Source organism: Protopterus annectens, chromosome 2.part0, assembly GCF_019279795.1.
Source record: "Protopterus annectens isolate FY-2018-M chromosome 2.part0, PAN1.0, whole genome shotgun sequence".
Classification (NCBI taxonomy): domain Eukaryota; kingdom Metazoa; phylum Chordata; order Ceratodontiformes; family Protopteridae; genus Protopterus; species Protopterus annectens.
The window spans coordinates 1,687,906,273-1,687,933,187 of NC_056728.1; the positions used below are offsets into that span (position 1 = coordinate 1,687,906,273).

Below are 26,915 nucleotides of genomic sequence, written 5' to 3' on the forward strand. Positions count from 1 at the left end.
AAAAACATCAGAGTTATGTATATCTGACATGGCTTAGTGGTAAATCACTTTGGCTATGGTGTGCAGGGTCCTGGGTTTGAGCCTTGCAGAGGCTGTTTATTTTGTTGCTGGGCAGAACAAGGGCCATTGGATACAGAGTGATTAAGGCACTTTTAAGCAGTTGTAAGTGGGTTTGCGTGGAGGTAAGCACTGCTAACTTCTGGTTACAGTTTCTTATACTCAGTTAACTTCTAAATTGCTTAACCTGTGTAGGCATTGCTTACCCCTGCGCAAACAGGCTTAAACCCACTTACTGCTGCTTAAAAGTGCTTACTCCCGCTTACCCACGAGCTAATTTCTTTAAAAGAAATGAAAAAGGGTTGATAGGAAAGTGGTGAAAAAGGGGCACAAAGAGGGAAAGACAGTAGGGAAAATAGCTAGGGATGTGCAGGAAGGGTGTAGGGAAGGTCCATAGCTGCCCATTTCTTCTACAGCAACAGCTGTGCATATACACTGAATTTGGAGATAGATTTGGACACTCATACCCCTGAGAGAAGGGTGAGGACAACAATAATATGTTGTTAAGCCAATTAGACCAGATTACATGTGTCCAGTGGACACGTGTGAAATGGACAGCTATGTATGGGGCGAGATTTTTTTGGGGAACAGATTGCCCTTTTTTTTTCAGGTGAGAGTGGGATGTTGGGGAGGGATAGTAGGTATATTTGGGGAGGTAGGTTGGGTAGGTTAACAGACAAGACAAACAAGATGCATACAGGGGTGGTATATGACACATGTGGGGGGTAAACACCTTGATGGGGAGGGGTGTTGGGAAATCGGAAGCCCATGAGCCCCCTAGTGGAAACAGTGGGACTGAGGTCCCCACCCATGGGCAGTCACCACTGCACCTTCACAGCCCCGAAGGTGGCTGTGCTGTGGCCTGAGTAGGAGAGCCATGCCAACCCTCTAGTCGCAACACATGGCCTTCAAGCTGGCGTAGCAGATCTCCGACCTCCCTGCGGTGCTTGCTAAGCCCCACAACCTGGACCTGGCGACAGGTTCCTGTCCTCACCGCTTCTGGGAGGGTACGAGCCCCATCCCTTGAGGCTGTTCCACCCGTAAGTGGTGCAGGACCAATGGACAAGAAGGTCCCAGGTTAGACCCCAGACATGCTGGTGCCCGGTGGGACAGGTGGGTCAGCTGGGACCCACATTCTCATACATGTTGTGGTGTTTAAGTTTTATCAACATATATAGGTTAGTAATAGTCAACACATTCCAGGATTAGGTATAACAGCATGCATAGATATTCCCATTAACCCAAACACCAGATATGGAACAGTTGCATAGCAAACAGAACACATGCATATATGGGACCACAGTGGTAATTACAACAGCATGCAGGTACATTGATGGCAGCATGCCACCAATGTGGGAGTATTTCAACATAGCACATGCATAGAAACAGATTTAAATAATTATTGAACAATAGGACATATGTCCCAACATTAGAGTTAAGTCAGCACATACCAATTGAGTTGTGTATTTAGTTTATTGTTGCAGATATGGTGGGGGGAGAAAGATGTCAATTAACAACTAGTATATTCCTGTAGTTTGCATTACTTTCCTAGTCAGTGCTGTTATCTGTACCTTACAAGTATTAGTACACTACCCTATTGCCTTAGTTTGGACAGTGGTATGGCTGTCGACAACTATATACATGAACTGGTTTTACCTGCAGTATACACCTCTTACCTGGTATACCTGTGGAGGTATTGTTTGTTAACACTAACTAACTGTTTCTACACATACTCCCAGATTCCAGGTTGATGTTATGCACATACCTGTCCATCTCTTTTTGCACACACTCTGGGCATGTCTTGACCACATGCAGGTGAACTGGGACATATTTTGACTATTGCCCTCTTAAACCTTTAGTGAATTGTACAATGACAGGTTTGTTTTCATTGACATTTTCCAAATATGTACAGGCCTGACAGTCAGTTATATGACATGAAATGCTGCCTACATGTCAGAGATTAGCACACTGATATGCCAGAGGGACAGGGTGACAGCCGGCAGATATGGGCTGATTAACTGGACATTCTGGACATTTCTGTACACTTATGGGGTATGATTCTGCATTCAGCATACTACAACTCCCAGGATTCGAACTATGGCTGTGTTTGCTATAAATAAAATACTGTCCATCACAGTTGAGTGTGCTATATAGATATTGCTGTGAATCTCTTATCTGATTTCTGTCTATAATTCTCCTGGGGTTTTACATTCTGACCTTGTAATGACAACACTCTTATACAGGATTTCCTAGACAGTTTTATTATGTAGCACAGTGTGGGTGACAGTGACAAGTAATACCTTATTATTCGGAGCAACTGCAGCACTAACAATGCCATACAATACCAGAGTAAACAGTACCAGTACAGGATATCAAGCTTTTATTTCTAGCCACAGTGTTCATATCTGACAGACCTGTGGGAGCAATGTTTGTTAGCACTACCTGAATGTTGCCACACAAATTACCAGATTCCACATTAGTATTATGCACATATGTCTCACTCTGTTACTGTACACACTCTGGTCACAGCTTGACAACATGGGGGTGTAGATGGGACATACTTGGCTTATTACTTTCATAACATTTTGGGGAGTTGCTAGAGTGACAGGTTTGTTCTTATAGATGTCTGACAATCAGTTGTATTTCTTGTTTGCTGCCTAAATGTCTGGGATCATCCCACTGATTTCCCAGGGGGACAGGGTGACAGGCAGCAGATATGGGCCGATTTACTGGACATTCTGGACATATCTGTACAGTTGTGGGGTATGATTCTGCATACAGCCTACTACCACTCCCAGGATTCGAACCATGGCTGTGTGTGCTAAAACTACAACAGTTCACATCTCAGTTGAGTGTGCTATTTGGATTTTGTTGTCTGTCTTTTCACTTTTTTCTGTCTAAGTCTCTCTCAGTTGTACTATATAACCTCTTGGGATTACAACAGTCATATACAGACATTCCTAGACATTTTATTTATGTAGCACAGTGTGGGTAACAGTGCTTAATATGACAATACTATTTAGTGATTGCAAATCTACATTACCATATGATACCAGAGTAAACACATGCAGTCCAGCAGTTAGACCTTTATTGTTAGGCTATTATACTTTTATTTACATACAACCTATATGAGACTCTTCCTGCCACATTTTCTGGTGTATGCAGTACATGCCTTAAACAATACAGGTTTTATACAGGCCATTTACTTACTACTACTTCTTTTAGATTTATTTCCTATGACAGTACATGCAAGAGTATTACTAACCTGCCTCGCATCACAACCACTCCAGTCTGCATCCATGGGCCTCCTGTTTCATAGCCCGCTCACTTGCCATTGTGAAAGACATAAGAAGAATATTTAGCCATTCCTGTCCATAATATACATGAGCTGGCAATTATTAAACAGGTAGTAGACTGATACTTACACAGGGCTGGAACTTCCCCTGTCCTCCTAGCCTCTTGGATCCACTGATCCAAGAGATCCCACCTTCGCCGCTTCAGGTTGGCATAGTGATGCCTGACCTGCTCACCAGTTCAGGGTATGCCAGTGGCACTGGTGAGGTCACGGGCGAGATGGTCCCAGGCTTCTGCTTTGTAATGGGAACCCTGGTACTGGCCCTGCAGTAGTCTCATGTCATGATCTTTTACAAGAAGTCCTGCCATGACTCTGGACTCCTGGATGCCCCAGAGCTGCACCTGAAAGAGCACACCCTGTCCCATTCCAGACATAGTGCCTACAAGGGGCAGCTACAGCCAGTTAGGAGATATATTCCCACCTGTTGGGTTTAAATAGGGCTGATTTCCTGCACTTTGTCATGACTGGATGGTTTTGAAAAGGCTAAGCTATGTGCAAACCTGCGTACCTAAGGTTGGCATTGCTTAAAGGGGTATACCAATTGGCAGATTGAGTTAGCTGGCCTACACATTGCTTACACCTACTAAGCTGGGCTGTGCAATGCTTAATATTTAAGTTGCATTATATTTGCATTGTGGCATTGATTTATTATTCATTACATGTTATATATGTGTTTGGTATCCATGATTCATGTGTACGTACACTGTATGGGGTCCTTGTGTTTAGTAGGGGATTCCAACACTTTATTACATTGACACCTCACATCTGGGCTTAATAGAGTTCTCCAGTTCACATATTTATGTCCTGTAGTTGGTTATACAATATACAGCTGTATATAAATTCCTTTCACATGTTCAATTTATATTTCCTATGGTGAGGATCTGTTTGGTGATACCTCAATCTTATGTACTGCTGTGATGGCTTAGAGGTTAACTATTGTGACTATAATGTATAGGGTCCTTGATTCAAGATCTGCAAAGGCTGTTTATTTTGTTTCTGGCCAGAACAGCGGCTGATGCATACAGAGTGCTTAAGGCACTTTTAAGCACTTGTAAGTGGGTTGGCGTGAGGGTAAGCAATGCTAACCTCTGGTTAAATATGCTTACAAAGAGATAGCTTTAATATTGCTTAACCTGTGTGCGCATTGCTTACCCCTGTGCAAACGGGCTTAAACCCGCTTACTACTGCTTAAATATATGTTTACTCCCACTTACTACTGCATAACTATGCTTACTCTTGCTTACTAGTGCTTACACCCGCTTACCACCACACTAATTTAGAGAGTGATGTCTAATGGTTCTTGGGCAGGTGGTGGATTTGGCACCTGTATGGATTTATCATTCATTACACATTTCACCTTCCATTTGTATCCCTGATTCCTGTGTACATATACTGTATGGGGCACTTGTGATTATCTGTGGACTTTGCAACATTATGACAATGACACCTCACATCTGCATTTAATGCAGTACTCTAGTTCACAAATATATGTTCTGTCTTAGGTTATGCAACAAAATAAATTGATCATACAGTGATTTGACATGGAAAATGGATTGTACTGGAGTGGGACTCAAACCAGAATGACTGCTCGTAAGGCAAAAGCTCTGCCCACTACACTATTGCTGTACTGCTTCATTTGCATATATCTTGCTTTTTATCCTCTTGTGCCATTTAAGCTGCATTAATTGTAGCTAAGCGATGGGCAAACCTGTGCATCTATGGTTAAATTTGATCTGTTGCATAAAAAAAAAAAGTCTTCATATTTAAATGTTGTAACTATTGCTGTTGTACACTTGGGGAGATGTTGCTGGGGGTATGCAATCACCTATGAGCGGTCTCACTCATTCTTACTCCTACACTGCTGTTCTTGATTGTAGGGGCATTTATATTCTGAGAGCTCTGCTCTCAGACACACCCCCTACACTTGTACATGCTCCATGTCCGTTTAGGAGCTCAGGCAGCGCACCTTCATTACTCTGCATGGCGCTCTGCTGTCATGCTCCTAAATGTCCGCTTCCGTGCAGGACTAAGCTAGTCCTGCACAGAAGGATAGTAAATCCGGGGGAATGTCTCTGTCAGCTAAGACGTGTATAACAGAGTGTTTTTTTTTTTCTATCTTTCTCAATAGAAAAGAAAATTTAAGGAACTGTTTATCCATGACTATACACAAGATAAAGTTAATGGGGCAGTGTACTTCTGATTGCAAATTTAAATAATAAAGAAAGAAAGCAACACTAAGCTATGAAATACTTTAGTGCATGTGTCTTTTTATGTATCTGCAACATCATCTAAATAAGCACACATTTCATTGCATGGCAGTCTGAGCAAACAATAGAATTATTTTTTATGTGAAAGTACCCATTTATCTAGAAGAACTACAGAGAGGACTGCAGTAGGTATCCTGGTTTCCATCCTGAATTTCAGAACTCTTTTGGGAACATTAATAACAGAACTCATGGCATTAACAGTGCAAACTGAGAGCCAACAAGAATGTTTTTGAAATCTGTTAGACTGATTGAAAATAAATTATGGAAACATAAATTATAGAAACACAAGTCCCTAAAATGGGTTTTGCCCTTGGAAGAAAGTATTAGGTTCATAGATATAAATTATACTAATGACCATCATGGCTTTTATACACCTAGCTATGCAACCCAACCCAATTTTGGTTCCATGTAACATGGGCATCTATTTGCAGAGGTATGTTAGGAGATTGTTAAAGGCTCATAGGAGTACACTAGACTAATGACCACTAAGGCCTTTAAAAGCCTAGTCATGCAACCCAAATGTGACTCATACATTTGATTTATATTTGATGTATAGGGGGATGATTTACTGACTGCCTCTATCCATCAGAGACTTAGGTGCCAGACCAGGGGGAGAATTTCCGATTACCCATCCATTGGTCCAAATTGAGCTTAAACAGGGAGAGAAAGGAGCTCTGCTTCATATGGATGGGGACCCTGTTTCAAAGAATGGGAATGTATCCGTCGCTTCAGTATGCCCTATTTATGTTGCAAGCAAAATTTAGTTCATTTAATCTAGTAGGACTGATGCTGTTTGTTTTGCTGATGTGCAAGATTTTCATCAATAAAGGGTCTGGGGATGCCTTCTGGGCTAGGCAAAGATCAAATCTCAGAAGTCTGTATGATACTGAGTAAAGAGACAGGGTTTTGAGGTGATCAGCTTAGGACATTGGGTTTATTTCCTATAATCATTTTGTAAGAAACCTTTGTGGAAGTAACATTTGCTGTAAGTGTCTAGTCAGCTACATACCGAAGGTGCCATTATACTCTATGATGGGCCTGATGAGGGCAGAGTACTACGGTAATGTTGACCTATCTGGGCTCAGATGCCATGCTCTTGCTTTCAAGATGAGTAACATAGAAGGATTTTCTTATTACCTTGGACACATAGTCAAGAGAGTACCTCAAAAATGTCAAAAAAAAAACACTTACTGTTGATAAAATTATTCAGTAAACTTATCTTTATTGACATCATTTAATAAATTTAATAATAATATCGGTTCCTTGATGCTATGCTATAGCATGTGGGAGAGCATATGTGGCTTCCACACAGTGTAGAGGAGAGATGCAACACCATGCAGGTATTTTACGCTATAAGCTGGTTTCCTGAGCTGCTGAGAGCCATTGACCACAACCTCATTACAATAAAGGCCCCACTTGGGGATCAGAAAAAATTGTATATTACCCACAAGGGTTCCTATTCCATCAACAGCCAGGGGGTCTGCAGTCCACAGGGTATTATAACAATGTGTCAGTATGCCACACAGGTTGTGCTTATGGCTCCCACATATGACATGTGTGACTTGTTTCAGTAGTTTGCTCATTGTGATTCCCCACAATTTCATCTTGTTAGTGATGCTAGGTATGCCCTAGAGTCATCACTAATGACACCAGTTGAAAACCCATGGACCACTGCAAGCAATCCATACAACACTGCCCTGTCAGAGACCTGAGCTATTGCCAAGCATGTGTTTGGACTGTTAAAGGCCCTCTTTAGCTGTATGTGTACCTCTGAGGATGCCTTCAATATGAAACTAGAACATGCAGTAAAATATTTGCATTTTTCTGTTATTTTAAAATACATATTGCTACACCAACATTCACAAAAGGGTAGAGTTAATCATGAGGAATTACCAGAGTTAGCAGCAGAGCAAGTGCTTGATAAGGTGCCTGTGAAGTAGCCACTGTAGGTGATGAATGTGAGATAAAGGTGGATGCAATACGTAAAGATAGTGCCTGTCTCACATCTGTTGGCTAGAATAAACATAACATATTACACTGAAAATGATGCATGCAATGCTACACCTAGGCTGTGCTATACCATGCATGGAATGGCCACACTGTGAATCTGACATGGCCTACCCAGGGTAACAGATTACTGAGGGGAGGGCACAGTTCTCATTAAATGCATAGAACTGTTGGGCCACAATGCCTTGCCAACAACAGGCAGTGTGTGTGTGTGTGTGTGTGTGTGTGTGTGTGTGTGTGTGTGTGTGTGTGTGTGTGTGTGTGTGTGTGTGTGTATGTATGAGGCATGAGCAACTGACTGTGGGGTATCAGGGAGGCTGGCCAGGGAAGGGGTGGTGTATCCATTGTCTTGTAACTGTGCAGTGGTGGGTGGAGCAGAAGATTAGGTGTGTGTGACTGTTCTTGGACTCAGCTCCAGCAGATAATGCAGCACTTTTCTGGGATCTGGTAAACAGGTCTATGGTACCCAGAGAAAACATGCACTCTATTGAGGAGTCCTGTACTGGGAAGGTCAGAGAAAAAGTCCACAGCATGTACAGAGGATGGAGTGCTCCATGACTGAGAATGGCAGGGCATACTATGGGTGGTGCCTGCAATCGTTAGTCCATCTACATGTATGTCCATGCCTCCACACAGTGCCCTCAACATTGGATGGTGATGTGGAGGAGGTGGCACTATGGGTCCAAGACTGCACTCCCCCCTTTCTGCAAAGAGCTTCTCCACCAAAGCTGATGGTAGACTGACCACAGAAAGAGAGGTGGTGGTGATAGGTGGCTGCAAAATGACATTTGTGTACAGACTCCCAATACCACCTATTCAGAATAGTACATTTTAACCCAAGCTTGTGCGGGTCTTCACACAGAGCACATGCTACCAGCTCAGCTGTGGCTCTGTTGGTCTTTGACTGTCCCTGTATAATGACCTTGCACATGTAATGAGTTGTATCCATGAAGGGACTCATCTCAAGAGATGTGCAGTACCAGTTGCACACTCGATCACTGACGCACCACACCCTGAGGTCATCTTCTGACTTTATGGAGCTGGTTTCAAACAAGGCTGTCTCTAGTACTGAAGAAAAGACCATTCCCTTGGCTGATATATTTGCCTTTTCTTGTCCGTAGATGGCATTCTGGGTCTGTGTGGTGGATTGCATGGGCTCACAAGCTGTGTTCATGGAAGGGAATGGAGATGCTGCCATCACACCACACGAGTCTACCACTGACACTATGTCCATTAAATGTGCCAGGATTTGGCTGCTATCATCATTGTGCTCAGACAGTTCCTCAACATCAGGCAGGCCCATACCCATGGTGTACAAAGTAGATTATACAGTATTTATGAAAGCACCAAAATATTACCCACCTTTCACCAGCACCTGCAGCCCAGTGAAACTGCTCCTGTATAATCAAGTGCAATGGAAAATGTATGGTAAGCGTACCATAAATAGACAGCATTTGAACCTATAATCACAATATTTCTATATAAACAAAAAATAACATGGTTAGAAGTTATGTGGCTGTGAACTGGACAAGTACTGAAAATAGTACCATGCATTCAAAGACCCCCAGGGCATCACTAATGGATAGTCATGATGCCAGTTGCAGTTCAACACCAGTGTTCTCCTTCTCCTCTCTCCTATGGTTTCCTGAACTGGCTGTATACCCTGAAAGTGATACCAGTAACTCGTCTGTGTGTCTTTGGTGATACTGTCAGTAGACTCTCCCTGCACTTGGCTCTTCCCTCCTGTGCCAGATAGGATGCTGTACTGTATGCCCACACAGACATATCAGTGACCTTCTTGGACCTGCCTGTGATTATAATTTTGGCTGCCAACAACACAGCAGTCTTCTGTAAGGTCTCACCAGATGCAAACACACACAGATGACCTAGTCAAATAACTCTTATATTTTAGCATCTGCCAACCATGATCATGGAAGCCCTGCAGCAGGATGTCAACCTCTGCCTGGAAGAATTTACTTTTACACTGTTGATTTCCTTTGGGCATGACAACCTGGAATTGTAAAGACATTTGCATGTAAGCTGTTAGCAGGTCATGTATGACCCACCTAGTCAAAATAGGGGAAGCCACCTCAAGCAGTAGACCCGTATCGAGTGGCGTACCCCAGGGTTCGGTCTTGGGGCCTCTGTTATTTGGGATATACTTTTCTGAGGTACAGGCCAAAACCAGTGGGCTATGGCTGACCAAGTTTGCAGATAACTGCAAGCTGGGTGCTGTCATCAATTCCCCTAGTGATGTGGACATCCTCCAAGAGGGTCTCACCCAGACAAATGACTGGTGCCAGAAACATGGCCTCAAGCTGAATACAAAAAAATGGATCATCATCCCCTTTGGGTAGAGAGATGTCCCCACAAATTATCACATTAATAGCAATGTTCTAAGCATGCAGTCAGTCATGAGGGATTTGGGCACCTGGATTGATAGCAACCTGACTTTTGACCACCATGTTGCTTCCATTGTACAGAAAGCTTTCTACATGGCCCATCTCATAAGTAAGGGTATCTCATCCAGGGACAAGGAGATCATAACATCCCTCTATTCTTCCCATATAAGGCCAATTACTGAGTACAATGCCCCATTTGGCACATACCTCACAAGCACATGCAGCAGCTGGAGAGACCACAGAGGTTCCTCACCAGGAGAATCCAGGGCCTCAAAAATCTACCATACACAAATAGGCCAAAAGCCCTGTCCCTCTACTCTGTTTCATACAGACTCCTCAGAGGTGACCTCTCTCTGGCATACAAGGTGATCTTGGACACCGCCTTGATGGGAATGATGTATATCCGCAAGTCAAGCTCTACTCGAGTAACCCACATGTGGCCTCAACCTTGTCTGTGGCATCAATAGGACTTGCTGGCGGGACAGATTTTTGTCCCAGAAACTCCCCCATCTATGGAATAGACTCCCTGTCCATGTCAAGCAGAGTACCTCTTAAAGTGAAATCTGGATAACTGGATGGGAAATAGAAAATACATCCCTGGGATTCCACCTGTGTCCCTGCTGGGCAGGGCATTGGGTGCTGATTTGTCTATGCATGGGCTAAACCCTTGGCTAGGCTTATAAGGGCCTCAGGGCCAATAGCCTAGTAACTTCCTATGATCCTGTGATCCTATGATATACCTGTACTCACCAACTCATGACCCATTGTTGGCACAATCCCTGTTACTTTGCAAAAGTGATGTTTGCCATCCATTTGGAAGCAGTATGTATGGTGTTTATGGCTATTGAATTAACAAGGGGCATGGGTGGAGCCCATACTTCTCAACATCGTAGCACAAAAAATCTGGACAAAGCCTATAATAACGGGAGAATAAAGGCCAGAAAATAGGGACATATATTAAGTATTTCTCTTCTAAACTTAGAAAGTTGCTAGTATAATATGATTTGTATTGGCATATATTTTCTGAAGGATATCAAGTCCAAAACTCAAATGCATGTCATTATTTAGTGACTTCGGTCTTTAGTGATTTGTCAGAAAACCACAGATTTTATGGGGAACAGACCAAGAATATAAGGCAAAAATATGTACATTCTGTGAAAATCTGGACAGCTGAGAGGTATTGTGGAATCACATCACCTTAAGCAGGAAACATTGCACACACATGGCTGTAGGTGGGACATCTCATGTCTCCCACATGTCCATGGGCCAGAGGCAAACATGCTGCTTCACTGTACACTTTGGAGACTTACAAGTGTGGTGATGTTCATCTTGCTCCTCTCCATGATTGTGGAAATGTTACAGGCACAGCTGAAGATCTGACTTTCACTGTTCAACAACTCCCTGCCATGGATGTATAGCATTCATGTCAAGTATAGTGCATCTGGCCCACAGGGCATTCATCTGGTATAACGTCCCAGAGAAAATGTGTACATAGCCCACAGGTAGGATAAGGTCTACAACAGGACATCCCACCAGAGGTGAATGCAGTCACATGCTACAATCCACATATATTTCCATACATGGGGATGTGTGGACACCATGCTACTTTTCACAACAAAGGAAGTAGAGTAGCCAGACATAAAATGCCTGGTACAGATGTAGGAAGAGGATGGCAAAAAGTGTTACAAAGACTATAGAATAAACTTCCCTACAACAATTCCTGTATCAGGTAAGACGAGTATGTGTGTTGCAAAACCAAGTGGATCTATAGCCTACAAGTAAAATTAATTAATGTTAATGGAGGCTGAACTCCCCCAACCTCTGACTACCTCTGCCCTTACACATGCCTGTTATTTGCAGTCCATAAGAGGAGTTATTGTAAAAAGTATATGGATTCTCCACTCATTCACACCATGGAGGGAGGGAGCTGGAATACAACACACTCAGTAAGGACTGCATAGGTTGTCCCACCAAGCTTATTCCACAGTACCACACTCACAGCTACTGCATCAGTACTTTTAGAATCCAGACACGTACAACTTTTGGGAGTCACACTGTATACTGCAAACTTTTCAGTTACAACCTTCCAATACAGGACACCATAAGACGTACCACAGCACATGTGAGGTAATTATTAGCAAACAGCACGTCTCATGACTAGCATATTAACAATGAATTGAGGACACAGATTCCTCAGCCTACATCATTGCCTATCTTAACTGCAAAGTATATAAAGAAACAAGCTTCATTACCCTTTGTTAGTGATCATGCCACATTGCATCATGTCCGCTTTTCCTGCCGTGGCAGTATACCACACCCTATTTACAGTCCAGCACACAGCATGTATCATTGTTGTTATTTATACCCATTAACTTGCCCTCCTACAGTGTCCAACTGTCATGTAGCTCCTCAGACAACACACAGGTAAATCAGTAGTGGTGCAGGAAAAGAAAAAATGATACCATTTCCCATTCACTTAGTTCTCCATATGCTTGTATTTCTTGTAGCAACTCAAGTTTGTCTTGTGGATAGCCGCTCTACAGTTTGCTGTTCTACAATCTTCTGTAACCTGTTGAGGTTAGAAATCACTATGACCATACTTTTACCATACAGTTTGAGACTCTTGGCACAGACATTATGCCAATGAGGTTACTTCCTCTGAATGTTCATGAATCCCTCTTTTATCTCATTATGCAATTTACTTCTGCTGAGCTAAGAGTTGGAAATCTTTATGCACTTACATGAGAATCTGTGAGGGTCCCAGGTATAAAGATGATGTTTGGCACATTCATGCCAGGGTGGTGAGAATTGCTGCTGCTGGCATAAGCTGCTCTCATACATAGTGCTATCAGTACTGCAATGACCTGAAAAGGCACCATGCAGTCCTCCTAAGCCAGTTGGAAGAAGAGGTCAGAGAAAGTGCTTCTAAGATGAAGTGCAAATATGCAGGGATGATGACTGCCCTGTTTCCCTTATAGATAAATGGACCAAAGCAGGACATTTAATTAATGTGTGTTGTATTTGTTGTTTTTGTTTTTTAGCTCAGGAGGAAATGACAGAGAGTGTGCTCCTGTACCAGAGGAGGATGGAGTGTTTCTCCAGGTGCAGGGTGAGTATGATTACTGTCCTGGCATTGACTGGTTAGCTATATCAGAGCAGCATAGATGTACCCATTGGTATAGCACATAGAACTATGTACACCTGTGTCACAGTCTTAATATACAGTCTCTTTCTCTCTCTCTCTCTCTCTCTCTATATATATATATGTGTGTGTGTGTGTGTGTGTGTGTGTGTGTGTGTATATGTTTGTATATATTAAACATACATATATAAAATACTTGATGTACCCACATGTACAAGGTACATGTTCGGGAGATACTTACATTTCTTATTTCCAGGAAAATGCATAATTTTTCCTGAATGCAGAGATGTTGCCACATGTGTGCAGTGTGGACACTGCATTACCACAGGCCAAGTAGATGTACCACAAGAGGGAGGTTATATCATAGGAGAAGAGAGCATGTCATCATATTGACTGTACAACACACCATACATCACACCAGCATATACCCATGCAAGTGCCACCTCGCTATGGTATACAACTGTGCCACCTCAGTATGGCATACCACTGACTGTAAGTGCCATTTCGCTATGGCATACCACTGATATTTGTATTATAACCAGCATCTATCCTCGGGTAAATGACAACTTACTGTACAGTGGTTTTTAAGCACCTACTGATAGCTGTATTTATTGGAAACAATTGTGTATGTGGTTTAGTATACCACAATGGCATTCTCAGCATTTTGGATTGCATAAACTCAGACAGTGTCATGCTCCCATGCCCACTTTTATGCAAACTGTATGCTGCTTGTTATGATAACACAATCATATATCAATGTATCCAACCCCACCAAACCTTTGGTCAAGTGTACACTGCCACTGCATATGTATATGCAAATCATCCAGTATAAACACTTCAGTATATATACCAAGTTAAAAGTATCAACCTTGGTACATACCTAGCAGCTATGTAGTACATCAGTAGGTACCTGTATAACTGACCATCAGAAACAAGTCGCAGTAGTAATATCTTTTCTCTCTCTCTATCTTGCTCTTTGCCATGATCCTTCATATACATATATACATACATACATATATGTGTGTGTATATATACATACATATATCTATATCTACTGATGTATATATACTGTTTGTCTATCATCTGTCTATATACATAGATAATATATAGTTTCTCTCTATATAGCTATATGTATATTTTATCGTTTTTAGCATCTAGCATAGCCTTGCCTATAGTAAAACACTGATATCTGCCCTGCCATCAGCCCCATCTTTTGTCTCACAGGTACACCAGCTGCCTTCAGGACTGTCTCTCCACTGGATGGTAAAGATCCTGCAGTGGGAAGGTGATCTGGGGACATCCATGTGACATCTGGCTGTCACTCACTAGAAGGGTGTGTTGTTGATGTTCATCGTGTTTCACTGTTGCAGTCATTACTCTTGGTTATCCTGCTGGCAGGCTACCCACAGTCGGCCAGAATTACAAAGTCTAGGTCCGGCATCGGTTGCTGTCGCCTCTTCCCTGACGTCAGTGCATCAGGGGTATAAAAGATGCAGCCGATGCCATTTTCTTCAGTCTTTCTTGCAGCGCGGTGCCCGAAGCAAAAGCAGTTTGCAAGTGCCGGTCGGCTGACTCCTGAGATTTTCAAATCTGAATTTCAGAACCGAAGTCTTCATTAAAGCTAAGTACCCCGTTGGGGAAACTTTTTCTTGCTCCAGACCGATGTCAGTAAAAGTTAACAATTGTATTTCTTGTGGGAAGCAAATACCTCATAAGGACTTTCACTCTTACTGTATTCCTTGCCTAGGCCCTGACCATAACATTACTAGTTGTCGGTTTTGTGCTAGATTCAACCAACGCACTATCAAGCGTCGGTTCGATTTTGCATTTCATTACTTTGGCTGAAGGTTTAACTAAATAATGCCGTCGGAACAACCGATGACCGGAATTCATAAAAAACGCAAAGACAAGGAAAAGGACAGGCATCCGAGGTCCAAAACCGATGACGAAGCCTCTTCTTGTTTCGCCGGTTCTCAGTGAAGCGCTTTCGCAGCCCCTGACACTCACTACCTCAGAGCCACAGGCCATATCCGACTCCCATGTGGAGACAACTAGGCCTCTGGATACTCAAGGTATTGCGCCTACGGAAAATATTCCCTTAGATGGGTCCGGAGCCGCTGAGCAGGCATTGGCTTCTGAGGGTGTTTTCAGACCTTCACAGCTTACTATTAAATCCTCTGCAGCAGCCAAAGTACAGTCAAAGACACCATTAAAGACAAAGAAACAAGTACAGCATTCTCCTGGACAGTCAACCATTCCAAAGAAACAGATGCTTAAAATGGCCGAAGACTTAATTACTTTGATCAGGGGTTCCCATCCCCCTCCTGATAAACGGCCTAGGCAAGACACTGACTATGATTCCTCTGACCAGGTTTCTATTTCCTCTGATTCCTCTTCAGATCAGGGCTGTTCTCTTCCTCCCTATGAGGACTCTGATGCTGAAGAATCTATACCTTCAGCCTCTCCACCTGAGGATTACTCTTTTGGGGAAACTGCACACCATGAGGGAACATTTCCACTGGGAGAGCCAGGATTATTCAGAATCCAAAAAAGGCTCAGAGATTTTCTTTCACTGCCTCAACACAGACCACTGGCTATCCCCCCTGTACTTGATATAGTTTATGTTTTCTCTGAATCCAGTCTGTCTCCTGATTCTTTACCCCCTGTACCAGTCAAGCCAGACAGGTATTACAGGGTCCCTGACTCTCATAAATTTCTTTATAAAAACCCTGCTGCTGACCCTGAAACAATTTCTCAGGGTCCCAAAGGGGTTAAGGCTTCCACTGCTAAAAACCGTGTTCCCTCTGATAGGGATTCTAGAGCTCTGGATAGATGGGGGAAAAAAGTTTACACTTCTGCTACTTTAGCTGTAAGGGCTTTAAACTGCCAGTTTCACATGCTTAAATATCAACAGTACCTCATGTCTTTGTTAAAACAGAAAATGCTTACAAATTCAGAGAATCCTAACAATAAGGAAATGCAGGAATTATTGCATGCAGCTGAACAAGTGGGAAAGCATACTCTGCAATGTGGTTTTGATTCATTAGAGGCTTCTTGCAGAGCCGGGTTACAGGCTCTGTCATTTGAATGCATGCTTGGTTGAAAGAACAAAGTGTACCCGAACATGTTAAAGTAAAATTATTGGATGCTTCATTACAGCATGATATTTTGTTTGGTGTTAAGGCAGAAAAAGTGTTAAAGAAAATGGAGGATAAAGCAAAATCTATGCAGACTGTAAAGGATTTCTTACAGGTTCAACCATCTAGGTTTAGTAGAAACTGGCCTTGAAAAAAATTGGTCCTTTCAGGTGTCAGACAGGCCACAAAGAGGCAGATACAGACGCCCAATAGGCAGATCTCAGCCACAAGGCTCCTACAGACCTAAACAATGGGGTGCTTCAGCCTCCAAAGGAGGAGAAGACAAATCACAACCTTACAGGAAACAGTCCCAATGACTTTCCTCTACAAAAGCCAAGCACGTACCTTTTGGCAGCACCCCTAGGGGGAAAGCCAGCACTTTTCACACAAAATTGGCACATAATCACCCAGGACAAATGGGTACTGAATATAGTTTCTCAGGGTTACAGGTTCCACTTTCACACTCTTCCAAAATCAAAAGGTATGCCGGACCTGCCACAAAACCAATGGGCAGAGGCACAAAAGGAAGTTGCTGCTGTCATAGACATGGGAGCTATTCAAAGAGTACCACAGCAAGAACAGGGACGAGGATTTTACTCAAGACTCTTCCTGGTTCCCAGAAAGGACAAAGCCTAGATACCAATACTGGACTTGTCAATCCTAAATACTTTCCTGGATGTTCCAAAATTAAAAATTTTAACACTGCAGCAACTTCTACTCATGCTGGGCGGGAAGGCTTGGCTAGTTACTTTGGACCTCAAAGAGGCATACCTGCATGTCCCAATCAGACAATCTTGCAGAAGATACCTCAGATTCATAGCTGGCTCAATGCATTACCAATTCTCTGCACTGCCCTTTGGCTTATCTACTGCACCCAGGGTCTTCACAAAATGCCTGGCACCAGTAATTGCATTTTGCAGACAAAGAGGAATTCAGATATATCCCTACTTGGACGACTGCTTTATTCAAGCAGAGAGCAAGGACATTCTACTAAAGCATCTGGCATTTGTAAAAAGATTATTAATTTGCCTAGGGTACACAGTAAACGAAAAGAAATCAAAACTAGTGCCCTCTCAAGAGATAATATTGCTGGGTGCAAGCTTAAATACAACTGCCCAGATGGCTTATCTCACACCAGACAAACAAAGGCAACTGACTCATTACTTTCAAGTGATGGCAACAAAGATCCAGCTCCCTGCAAGAAAAATTCTGCAGGCCCTGGGCTTCATGGCTTCCTGCATTCTACTCATTCCATATGCAAGACTGCATATGAGGAAACTACAATGGTATCTAAAAAGTGTTTAGACTCAGCATTGCCACAGCCTGGAAACAATAGTGACTATAATTCCCTGTCTACAACAGGAGTTTCGATAGTGGTCCAGGGCCTGTCACCACAACAAGGGACAACCCTTCACCTTACCCACTGCCAGGCAGACAATAACAACGGATGCATCTGATTATGCCTGGGGGGCACATATGGCAGGAAAATGTAGTCAGGGCACGTGGCCCAAGGAACAAATGCATCTTCACAGCAATCAAAAAGAGATGCTAGCTGTACAGAATGCCCTGACAGCCTTCAAGAATCTACTACATCCAGGACAACTATTACTAAAGACGGACAACACCACAGTTATGTGGTACATAAACAAGCAAGGGGGCACACATTCTTACCCCCTCTGCAGGCAAGCCATGACTCTGTGGAACACAGCACTGACCTATCAAGTACATCTGCAGGCACAATTCCTGCCAGGAAAGAAAAATACACTGGCAGACAAACTAAGTAGAAATCTCTTGGATCCGCACGAATGGAAACTAAATCCACAGGTCTTCAACGTGATAACAAGGAAATGGAGACACCCAGACATAGATCTTTTTGCCTCCCCCAACTGCCAACTACAGAGATTCTGCACAAGAACTTATCACTCACAAGCAAGGTAAGTGGATGCTCTTTCATTCAGCTGGAAAACCCTGACAGTTTATGCCTTCCCTCCACTGCCTCTTCTTCCCAAGGTACTCCTAAAAGTCAGACAAGAGAAGCCAAAAATGATCCTGATTGCCCCAGACTGGCCACACCAGCACTGGTACCCAATCCTGAAGAGCTTGTCTCGAGGCCCAGCCTGGCCATTACCTCAAATTCCTCATCTTCTGACTCAACAAAACAATCAGATTCTACACAGTCAACTCAGAACCTTAAATCTGGCTGCATGGCAGATAATTTAGCCACTCAGACCACTCCTCTCTCTAAAGCTGTTATGGATGTCATTTTAGAAGCCAGGAGGCCCAGCACTAGGAAATCTTATGCAGAAAAATGGAAAATATTCTGTGCTTGGAACCAGGCACAAGGACTCAAACCGCTTGTTCCAAATATACCTCAGATTTTACAATACCTAACTGAGATGCTGGACAAAGGCCTATCCTTTACATCTATTACAATCCATGCCTCTGCCATTTCAGCTCATTACAATATGGAACCACCTATTTTTTCACATCCACTGCTAAGGCAGTACCTCAGAGGGGCAAGAAACATAAGACCCCCAAGGAGAACACCAATACCTACTTGGGACCTCAATTTTGTATTAGAAAACCTCACACTGCCTCCTTTTGAGCCAGCCAACACAGCTGATATAAAATTCTTGTCATGGAAAACTGCTCTGTTCCTAGTAATAACTTCAGCAAGAAGAGTCTCAGAGTTACGGGCATTAATGGCAGTGGAACTCTTCATCATTTTTCATCAGGACAGGGTCTCTCTAAGGACGAACCCAACATTTATGCCAAAGGTGTTTTCCACTGTGGCACTTAACCAAACCATTCATTTGCCAACTTTCTATCCAAATCCCAAGAATAAAGGGGAGAGACTTCTGCACACTTTGGATATACATAGACAGCTACGATTCTACTGGGCCAAAACAAAAGCTTTCAGAAAAACTGAGCAACTGTTTGCAGCTTATGCTGCAGGATCACAAGGAAAGCCTATCTCAAAGCAGACAATTTCAAAATGGACAGGACACTGCATTCGCTTCTGCTATGCACAACATGGCAAATCAGTGCCTAAGGGCATAAGGCCACATTCTACCAGAGCTGCAGCCTTTCTCAGAGGAGTACCAACATTTTAGAAGCTGCAACCTAGAGTTCAGTGCACACTTTCACTAAGCACTACCACTTACCTCTCTACTCTAAATCCATAGCAGGCTTTGCCACTGCAGTTCTGCAGGGTCTGGTAGCCTCTCCTAATCCTATTTAGGCCCAGCCACCCAACCTTAGCTTTGGGATTCAACCCAAGTGTAATGACTGCAACAGTGAAACATGATGAACATAATACAGTTGTGTACCTACCATAAATGTAGATGTTCAAGTGTATTCACTGTTGCAGTCCAGGTTACCCATCCACCATCCCCATTTCTCTTTGCTGGGTCCTTTTTGTACTTCTCAACTCTCTACAACCTATATAATGTATTTGCTTGTAGATGAAGGAAATGTTATTTTAGTGCATGCATGTTTTTTGACATAAATTTTTACAGCCTTTCCTTTTTTGGGGGCACCTGATATCTGGGGCAAGAAAAACCTGAAGAAAATGGCGTCGGTTGCATCTTTTATACCCCTGGCACACTGACGTCAGGGAAGAAGCGACAGCAACCGACGCCGGACCTAGACTTTGGAACTCGGGCCGACTGCGGGTCACCTGCCAGCAGGATAACCCAAGTGTAATGACTGCAATAGTGAATACACTCGAACATCTACATTTATGGTACATATACAGCTGTACTTTTTGGCACACATCATTGCAGCATGCTCTTTGTTATAGCACTGCTGTGTTACCATTTTCTTTTTGTTTTTAATATACACTATTTCTGACACCTTATACTATGTATGCTTGTCATGATCTCTGCTGTTTTTATTATTATTTATTATTGGAGCTATTTCAGAAGCCACAGGTGAAATAACAGAGAAATTACATTAATAATATAAAGCTCTGAATCAGTGGTCTATTAGCTGTTATAACAACTAAAGCAGAAAATAGACTTAACAGTAAGGGAGCAGCAGTCTTTAAATAAAAATCTGGCACAGAGCTTCGACAGTTGTTATTACAGGTAAAATAGAGAAGAAGCAGAATAGCATGGAGTGAGGCAGTGGAAAAAGGTGGCTCAGAGTTTGGTTTTAACAGCGAATAATCTGAATCACAGATAATATGGTTGTTTTAACAACCGAGATTGAAATGATCTAGGGGTCTAACATTTGCCACAACAGCTAAACCAAGAGAAAGGCTAAAATATAGGTTAATAGTAGGCATTAAAAAAGATCAAGTTCAGGGCATCAACAGCTATTATTACAGTTCAGAATCTGGCTGAGGGGTCCAGTAGCTGTTTTAAAACCTAAACAAGATACTAGCTCTCAAAATATCCTCAACTGTGTCAAGGTACACATGACCGGTGCTTCAGGAAAAGTGCTGTACAATGGAAGCAATGATGGTTGACAATTCATTCAAATTCAAATGCATCACTTGCTGCAGCAGCATGCTATACCAGCTTTATAAGTCCCAGCTGATAGTGTTTCAACAAAATAGATTACTGTAAATGGGTATTCAAAATATGAAATAAAGTATCTCTGGTCCAACAATATATGTTTTGTACACATTCACTTGTATGAAAGACTAATGGATGAGATTCAGAAACCCCTGTCACAATGTGTGTGTGTGTGTGTGTGCACGTGTGTGTGTGTGTGTGTGTGTGTGTGTGTGTGTGTGTGTGTGTGTGTGTGTGTGTGTGTGTGTGTGTGTGTGTGTGTGTGTGTGTGTGTGTGTGTATGTGTGTGTGTGAGTGTGTGTGCACATGCATATGTTTGTGAGAGAGAGAGAGACTGCCTGTGTATGTGTGTGACTATGCACAAGTGTCAGTATCTGTTTGTTGGTGACTGTGAAGCCACAATGTATGGGTCAGGGACTCCTGAATTTTTATCAAACACACTGACAGGTAAAACAGTGAAAAAAATTACAGAAAGCCAATTTCAATGAATAGAAACAAACCTTTTTTAGCAGGTGGACAAGACTCCCTCCATCCCTCCCACCATATGGGGGGAACTCCCAACCCCTACATATGTATATATATATATAGAGAGAGAGAGAGAGAGGAGGCAACTCTGCATGTTCAGTGAAAGTAGTTTTCAATTTTTTGCAATAACGTCATCATGCTGTTGTCAGTCAGATAAACAGCATTTGCTGAAAACACATCTTCACAGTTTAGTAAGGGGAACACTAGCATGGTTACCTCTAACGGCACAGTGTGAGATTTAAAGACATGATGTTGCACTACTAATGAGCTGTTTCTCTATGTGGTTTTATTATCCAGCTTTAACAAAAAGAAAACAGCATTGCAACCTTATTAAAAGACATTTTACCATGTCTTTATTATGACTTATGGGCATCCGAATGGTTAGCCAGCACATGTGTCGCCAATTCTTCACTCTACAGGGAAGAGATGAAATGTGTACTTAACTTCTTGATCTGCTTTGATGTCTTCCTCTACATCACCAAACCCACCAACATTTAACTTCACTGATAAATGCATTTAACCAGAGGCAGAAGGGGGGACTTGTATTTCATTGACAGTTTTCTAGTTACAACTGTAACGTTTATATGTAAAGTTTTCACAATGATGGTAAGTTTTACGGTTTATTGTAAATGTAAAATTATATGAATATTATTACTGTACCATTTTCAGGTTCTGGCATTCCTGATTATATTTCAAAGATGAAATTCCTTCATCTGAAAGATGCTGGACTGCTACTTAACGCTGCATATCCAGTAGTTCTGTGCGAGGAACGAACTGCTGATCTGATATTGTCATTTGATTTCTCTGAAGGTGACCCATTTCAAGTAAGAATGCATGTCCTTATCTACAATGAAGTTCTTTTGTATACAGTTGTTTAGTTCAAGTAGAATCAAATCTGTGACTGCCACTTGCAAGTGTTGTAGCTTTTATTAATTCATTTTCAAATCATATTGTTTCTTATATTGGTGCATTGCTAAAATAGGCATGATGTCATTGTCTGGGTAATACTAGATGCTAAATTCTCCTCCAACTTTCTTTGTGGACCAAACCATCACCTCAGAATTTGTAGCTAATGTTCACAAACAGGCAGAGATCCTTTTTCCACATATGCATTCCCATCATTTATTTATTTAGTTAGTTTGGTTGGTTGTTCTTAACTGGTTTAGTGGCAGTGGACTGGTACAAGACACTTTTCATCACATTAAATTACAAATGACAAAGGCAGGTATTTCAGTGACATATATAAATCATAGACTCTGTTTTCTGCAGTCTGTAACATGCTAGGATTACAAGACAACAAGGATGCTTTTATAGGCAGAGCATATTTTAATCTGGGAATGAACACATTAATGGCTGTTGATCAATGAACTTCTGTCATGAGGAGATTTTAAATACTGTAGGCAGCTTTTAGTTGTTGCTGTCTTGCAGTAGCCATTTGCTCTGTATGTTTTTGAGTGTACGTGTCAGTCTATTGACTTTCTATGAAAGTCGATAGAATAAAGGAAAAGTACAGGAACAACTTTTATCAACTTGGATTTTCCCCTTTTCTGCATTATTGTGTGGGTTTCCTCAATAGTTTTCTAAGCCAAGAGAATTTAACAGGACTATTTTGGCTGAGCATATTGTTTTGCTTTTTGGACACATCTTACCTCTCTACAGATTTCTTTGTAGACATGACTGCAGACATCTCTCTCTGCAACTCTTAACTATCCCAGTTCTCACAGCCATTGCAGCTAGTATGTTTGTGACAACTCCAGAGATGCTTCTTCCTGGAAGTTTTACTTAGACATAGTTGTTTTATACAAAGGTCTGTGATTTTGTCCATACAGGTTTCCATCTTCCTCACAAACAACAAAAGATCTTGGTTTCATTGTTTTACCAGCAGTTTAATCTTCAGGCGTCAGCCTGTCCCTTTGCTTTTATATTCTTGCTTTATCCATCAGTCTGTAAATCTGTTCGTCATCTCTACTTTCTGTCATCGTAATACTTCTGTTGCTTCTGATGTCTTGCCAGCAGTTCATTTCCTTTGTGCTGATTTTCTGGCATCAGTAATGTAGCTGTAATAGATAATTTGCTTGTCAGCGTTCTACTGTTAAGAAGTTAAGCCCCTATAATGAAGTATTCAAATATTCCAAAACTGAAAGATAACAATCCTCATATATTTTGTGACTGCTTTTTCTCATGATAATTTTTGTTTGTTTTTGTTTGTATTGTACTGTGTGGAGCTTTTCTCACCGGGCCTCTGCTGAAAATGGAAATATATCCAGTTGTACTAGCCCAGTTAACAAATGTAAAATAAATAATAGTAAATAAATAAAATGAGATTCTTCACTAATTGGATTGTTCTCCCTACATGCTCTGGTCCATCTTTATCACATGGGTTGTTATGACATGCCTATACTCCCGTTCACGTGCATATCTTCTGAATTTCTGACTTTATATTGAAGGCCGTTATCAGTTATGAGAGTTTTATATATTGTTTGTCTCAAGAATACCAATTTTAATGTACTAATTACACTTCACATTCAAGCACACACACACACACATATACACACCCATAGATACACAGAGACATACACATACATGCACTCACGTGCTTTCATATATTCGCATTTACACACCCGCGCACACACACACACACACACACACACACACACACACACACACACACACACACACACAAAAACAAGCATGTCCATCTGCATCTACTTAACAAAGAAGTGCACCACGCTCATCGAACTCATGGAGATACTCCGGCATACACTCACATGCACAATCCAAAACACACACACACACACACACACACACACACACACACACACACACACACACACACACACACACACACTTTCCTACCCCTAGTGACATGCACACACATCTACACGTGCAAACACCGGTACCCCCTTCACCCACTTCTTTGTTGAACTTATTGACACCATGAGCATTCCCATAGGCATGAATGGGTGACTGCTGTGTTGTTACAGTGGTCAGTTTTTCCTAACAGAAAAATTGGTGCAACCTTGGAGGTGCAATCCTGGAGCTACTCGGGTATCTCTGATGCTTCCTAGGGAAAGCGCATGTCTAATTTTAATTAACCACACCTCCAGACTGCAACGGTAATATGTGCCTCTGCTCACAAGACTGCTATACATGTTGTGAAACTTATGAATCATGCTAAGCCTTCCTGAATTCATAAGAAAATATTTTCTTTGAATTACATTTTAAATTTCACATAGCCTTCTTTTTGTATCCATTACATTTGTACTGCATCCTGACTTTTTTCTCATTTTTGCCTTATTATTTGACTCACATTTTATTTTACACGTGGTGTTTTTCTTGGTTACTTTTTTTTAACTGTGTAATAGAAATTTCAATTGATCTGCATTTATGCACAGATTGTGTTAAGGTCAAGTCTGTTTATATTAATAACAAGTCTCTTGCTTCATCATTACTTAAATAATAAATGCTTGTTTCATTAATAACAGAAATAATCAACTCATCACATTTACATTATAGTTCCATTAGCCATTTTAGTAACATAGGCATCTATAGTCTCTGCATGACCCTATGCAATTGTGAAGAACAAATGGGGAATAAATGGTAAATTATGTACATGCTGACAAAAATTCCTGAGTATCTGCTTTCCTCATCAAAGAAATAAGAGTTAAATACATTTTTGTTTTTCCCTGGTAGTGTACAGGAATGTAGCATCTTGCACATTTTGGGCTTATCAGTGTAGGTGATTAAACTGATGTGTGCATTAAATATTTGAACAAAAAGCTTCCATTATTTTGCTAAATTTCTTTCCAGTGAGCAAGTTCGATGTATGGGGTTGTAGTTAAAGCATTTTGCATTTAAAATTGTTCTTGTCTACTTTCACACACAAAAACTCTTGACAACAAATATATTTCTTCACTTCTGAAGATATATTTCTTAATTGTATACGCATGTTTTCACTTCAGATACCATTTATTATTTGGAATGCCGGTTAATAAGAAACATTGTAGATATGATTTAGCCCTACTGGAGTGTATATATTTAAATGGACTTCTCTAGAAAAAGTATGTACCACATGACACAAATTACTGCAGTTAGCATATTAGCATTAAAGCTTCATATCCCATTTCTAAGCATATGTTTTAATTCTGAAACCTGTAAATGTGCAGAAATATTTGTTTCTTTACTAAAAGTTAACAAATGTAAGTCTATATGCATTATTTCCTTGCACATTCTGACTAACAATCATATTGACGTATTCATTGTTGAGGACTTACTATCCTGGATATCTGCCCATGTCATCCATGAGACTATCATGTTAGGAAATGTAAATGTAGACTTGTCGTTTTTGGCCACCATCCCCCTGTCCACTAATAACTCTGTATGGCTTTGCCTAATGCATTACAACCATTACTAGACATGATAAAAACACTAGCAAAGTATCTGTATTATACTGAATAGTATCCACTAATCCCAAAAAGATAACACAGATAGGTACCCTGTTGGACACCCTAAGTGACCCCCACCTCACATGCCATCAGACTTTGTAGCAAAACTCCAAAAATATCTCACTTTAATCTTGTTAATCACTCAAATTTAAATAATGCACCTTCATATTCACAGTGAAACTCTAGCTGGGCTATATTATAGCAGACGAAGCCATTATAAAGTTTAATGATATCTTTCTGGGCATTGTCAACCATCTAGCACCAACTGAAATAAAAAGAGGAAAAGTAAATCCTGCCTCTTGGTTGACCCTTAAAATTAAGCAGCTAATGAGGAAATGAGACAAGGCATGCAAGTCTTAGAGTGCGTATAGTACACAAACCAACTATCAGACCTACAGACAGCTATCTAATACTTCAACATCTAATATAAACTCTGACAAGAAAACAACCTAGACTTATAACAGGCTGAATCTGATACACCTAAACACTTCTGGTCATCTGTAAATAACTCTGATAAACCTGGTGAAACAATGCAATCAACCCCATCACATCCAAAGTTAATTGAATCACTGCCTGTTAATTTAATAGCCAATTAATAAATACAGCAACATCACTAACAAATACTGACACCAAACAATAACATAACTACCACTATTTCAACAACAACCATAAAAGGATACCTCCTTAAATTAAAACCAGCTACGTTTGCAGCTGACAGTCTCCCAGCTGAATATTTTAAACTTGCAGCAGAAGTACTAACATACTAATATCCATTCTTATGAACAAGTCTATGCAAAAATCTTTTATCCCCAGCATATGGACACAATATATACTACTCGCATTACATAAAGGTGGTAACTCCACTGAAATGTCCAAGTGCAGGCCTATCTCTATCTTACCTTCCCTGCTAAAAAATTTTAGAGAAATGTGTACATTCACATTTACTCCTGCACCTACTCAATAACAACCTACTCTCTACAACACAACATGGCTTCCTACCTCATCATTGTACTGCCACCATTCTGCTGGCCTTTCCTAATGCAATATATCAGCGTAGA

General features: G+C 41.4%; 1 protein-coding gene across 3 annotated transcripts in view; it reads left to right on the forward strand.

Moving 5' to 3' along the window:
* LOC122793577 (cytosolic phospholipase A2 gamma-like) overlaps positions 1-26,915 on the forward strand; it is a 1,122,344-nt gene that overhangs the window by 918,746 nt on the left and 176,683 nt on the right. For all 3 annotated transcript variants that reach the window (XM_044061746.1, XM_044061744.1, XM_044061745.1), the window contains one exon: positions 22,082-22,236. In XM_044061746.1, coding sequence (XP_043917681.1) covers positions 22,082-22,236 — 155 coding nt within the window. The remainder of the gene's footprint in view (positions 1-22,081; positions 22,237-26,915) is intronic.